Source organism: Carlito syrichta, unplaced genomic scaffold (genome assembly GCF_000164805.1).
Source record: "Carlito syrichta isolate Samal-C Ts95f unplaced genomic scaffold, Tarsius_syrichta-2.0.1 Scaffold306593, whole genome shotgun sequence".
Lineage (NCBI taxonomy): Eukaryota > Metazoa > Chordata > Mammalia > Primates > Tarsiidae > Carlito > Carlito syrichta.
In genome coordinates this window covers 312597-315326 of record NW_007250689.1, presented here as the reverse complement: position 1 = coordinate 315326, position 2730 = coordinate 312597, and the positions used below count along the sequence as shown (strand labels likewise).

The 2730-nt window shown below is 57.2% G+C and overlaps 2 protein-coding genes across 2 annotated transcripts in view; one reads left to right on the top strand and one right to left on the bottom strand.

Annotated features, from left to right (window-relative positions):
• Positions 1–2730, bottom strand: part of GBA2 (glucosylceramidase beta 2) — a 13711-nt gene that overhangs the window by 10464 nt on the left and 517 nt on the right. The window contains exon 2 of the mRNA XM_008063128.2: positions 1540–2121. Within this exon, the coding sequence (XP_008061319.2) occupies positions 1540–2121 (582 nt within the window). The remainder of the gene's footprint in view (positions 1–1539; positions 2122–2730) is intronic.
• Positions 2525–2730, top strand: part of RGP1 (RGP1 homolog, RAB6A GEF complex partner 1) — a 5326-nt gene continuing 5120 nt past the window's right edge. Inside the window, exon 1 of the mRNA XM_008063122.2 lies at positions 2525–2649. The gene's annotated coding sequence lies outside the window, so the exon portion shown is untranslated. The remainder of the gene's footprint in view (positions 2650–2730) is intronic.

The following is a 2730-nucleotide window of genomic DNA, read 5'->3' as shown; positions in this document are numbered from 1 at the left end:
CGGGAGCGGCCACTGCACTCCAGTCTGGGCGACAGAGTGAGACTCCAACTCAAAAAAAAAAGAATGAGTTCTTACCAAGCTGAGACCCAGAGAATTAATTGTCTTGCTGGAGCTTCTGATCAGCATGCTCCCAGTTCGGCTCCCTGCTAAGAGCTGTCTCAGGTCCTTAATTTAGCAGCTGGCCATTCCTGACCTGTTTGGACTTTTCCATAATTTCACCCCAACTCAGGAATTATACAGAATTCTTCCTTGTCTCACCCTGCTTTCTCCTCAATGAAGGACTTCATCCCATTCCAAAACCCTGTGTCAATAACCCTCACCCTATCCTGGTATGGGGAGTTAGAGTCCAGGGGGCTGAGCACAGCTTCAGGCCTCTATGACTCAGTTCATATTTAGGGGCCAAGAAACTAGGATGCCCACCTGTTCTTGACCTCATTGTCCCCACCATATGCAACCCACTGTGCTTTTCTCTATACTCTACATCCTATTTTGACCCAAAGTCTTGTGGGGTCAAAGCTGGGCTAGGTCAATTTCAGAAGTAGCCTGGAGGGATGATTCTTCTCTGGTGCAGGCCACCCACAGGCGCTAGCAAAGAAGCCAGAGGTGCAGGCAACACCAGGCTCTTCCCATTGCGCAGGGCTGAGGTTAGGCAAATTATCTCCCACCATAGCCCTTTAGTGCTAGCTGAAGAAGTGAAGGGTCCCCTACTTTAGAAGCTGTCAGGGTTAGGTTTCCCAACCTTGATGCTTCCCTCCCTAGCTCTGTGTTTACAGTGTGGACTGACTCAGGATGACCTCAGGGTGAGGCTTTGTGTCTTCACATCCACCTGTTCCTGTTAATAGGTCTGGTTCCTCATCACTAGTCTTTGAACTCAGTGGGAATCTACAGGGGTTCTGTGGCCCAGGATAAGCTTGGGGGTGGGAGGTCCTACAAATTTTGGGATGGGAAAGAGACCAGGGCAGCCTCTGGAAGACAATTACCAAGAGCTCCCGGAATATCTATGACTGTGCCTCTGGACTGTGGCTTTCAGAGCTGTCTGTCCCAGAATAGAGTGAACAGCACCCTCTCATCTCTCCTTAGAGTTGAGGGCAGAGAGGCTCTCACCTACTCCCAAGAGCTAAAGCTTGAGGAAGGAAACAGATGGGAATGTAATGCAGTGTGCCTAAATGACGTACAGAGAATGCCCCAGCTAGGGAAAATCTGGGGTAGTGCCACAGCAGCCAGACTATCCTTTCCTACCTTGCCACAAAATATAGCTAATCCCAAAGGATATAAGAAGGAGCCGGAATGGGAAAGGCTATCTGCAGGACCAAATGCTCCCACACTTTCCTACTGAAAAGACAAGATGCTGGGAGGGAGTTGCAAAGAAACGTGACCTGGCCTCACCTTCCAAAACCATGGATCTAAAATATGCTGGGGATAGGAGCCACTTGGCTGGGACACGGATCCCACCTGCTTTCTCACCTTTCCCCATCTCTGTTAGAAGTCGAGCTAAACAAAGGGAAGCGAGAAGCAGTCTAGGCAATGGGATCTACTCACCTCAAGCCCATGCCCATATGCTTTATCAGGTTGCTTAGGGAGATGTCCTTAGCTTGAAAGGGTTTCCTCTTCTCTGTAAACTCATGAGCTAGGCAGATGCGCCAGCCAAAGGGAGGCACCTGGTAGCCCCTAGCTTTACCCTCATAGGAAGCCATCAGCTGCCCAGAGTCCTCCGGATTGCAGTAGCCCGGCTCTTTTTGGGGTCGGTTGTCCTCAGGGATCTCGCAGTCTGTAACCTGCACAGTCTCGATCCCTCCAGTATCTTCGGGGCAGTAGACCTGTGGGTTCCCTTTGGCACAGCTAATCTGCTCCGAAACTGGTACGCCGGTTTCCATGTTTCCTGATTCCAGGGTCCCCACGACCTCGATGGCTCCAGCTTCCGAGCCCTCGGGTACAGAGTATCTCGCCAGCCTATTCCAGATTCGGGCGCCGGTTGCTGTTAGGTGCCGTCCCGCAGGGCCGGACGCTGGGGAAAGCGGAGGTGGGCTGGTGTCTCGGTGGAGCCGAGGAGCTCCTGCTTCAGCGGCGGCGGCGACAGCAATGTAGCCGCCTTGGGCTCCCCTTCGGTAGTCTCTGCAGGTCCTGGGCGGGAAGGGTCGGGCTTCGTCGTCATTGGGCCGCGAGGATTAGCTCGCCCGGCCAAAGGGCGACTGGGCCCGCGAAGAGAGGAGGGGCCGCGGAGCCAGCCCGCAAGGCACCGCCTCCGGGACCGGCCCGCAAGGCACCGCCCCCGGGACCAGCTCGCAAAGCTCCGCCCTCGGGGCCCCGCGGCGGCCTCTGCCTGGTCCCTGGGACACGGCTCTGGGGCCCCCAGGATTGGGCACCAGGCCTCGCCGGCCAGTGTCCGGGACAACCAGGTGGCACCCAGGTGGCAGCCCGTGGGAAGGTGACCCAAGGCACCGGGGCGACCCGGGCCCTTTCCGGTCCGGCCAGCCGGGCATTTCCGGCCGGAAGGGGCCCTTCCAAGGGGTGGGGGACTGAAGGGAAGTCCCGCCCTTGCCGCGCAGCGGACGTCGCCGCCGCCGCCGCCGCCGCGTACCTGGCCCAGTCCGGGAGAGGCGGGTGGGTGAGGGCCTCGGCTTGCCTTTGCCCCTGTTTCGACCGTGCGAGGTGACGAGTGGCCGTGGTCTTGGGCTGGGACGTGGAACCTGGAGGGAAGGGGGCGCAGAGGCCAGCCTAGGAGCTCCGAGG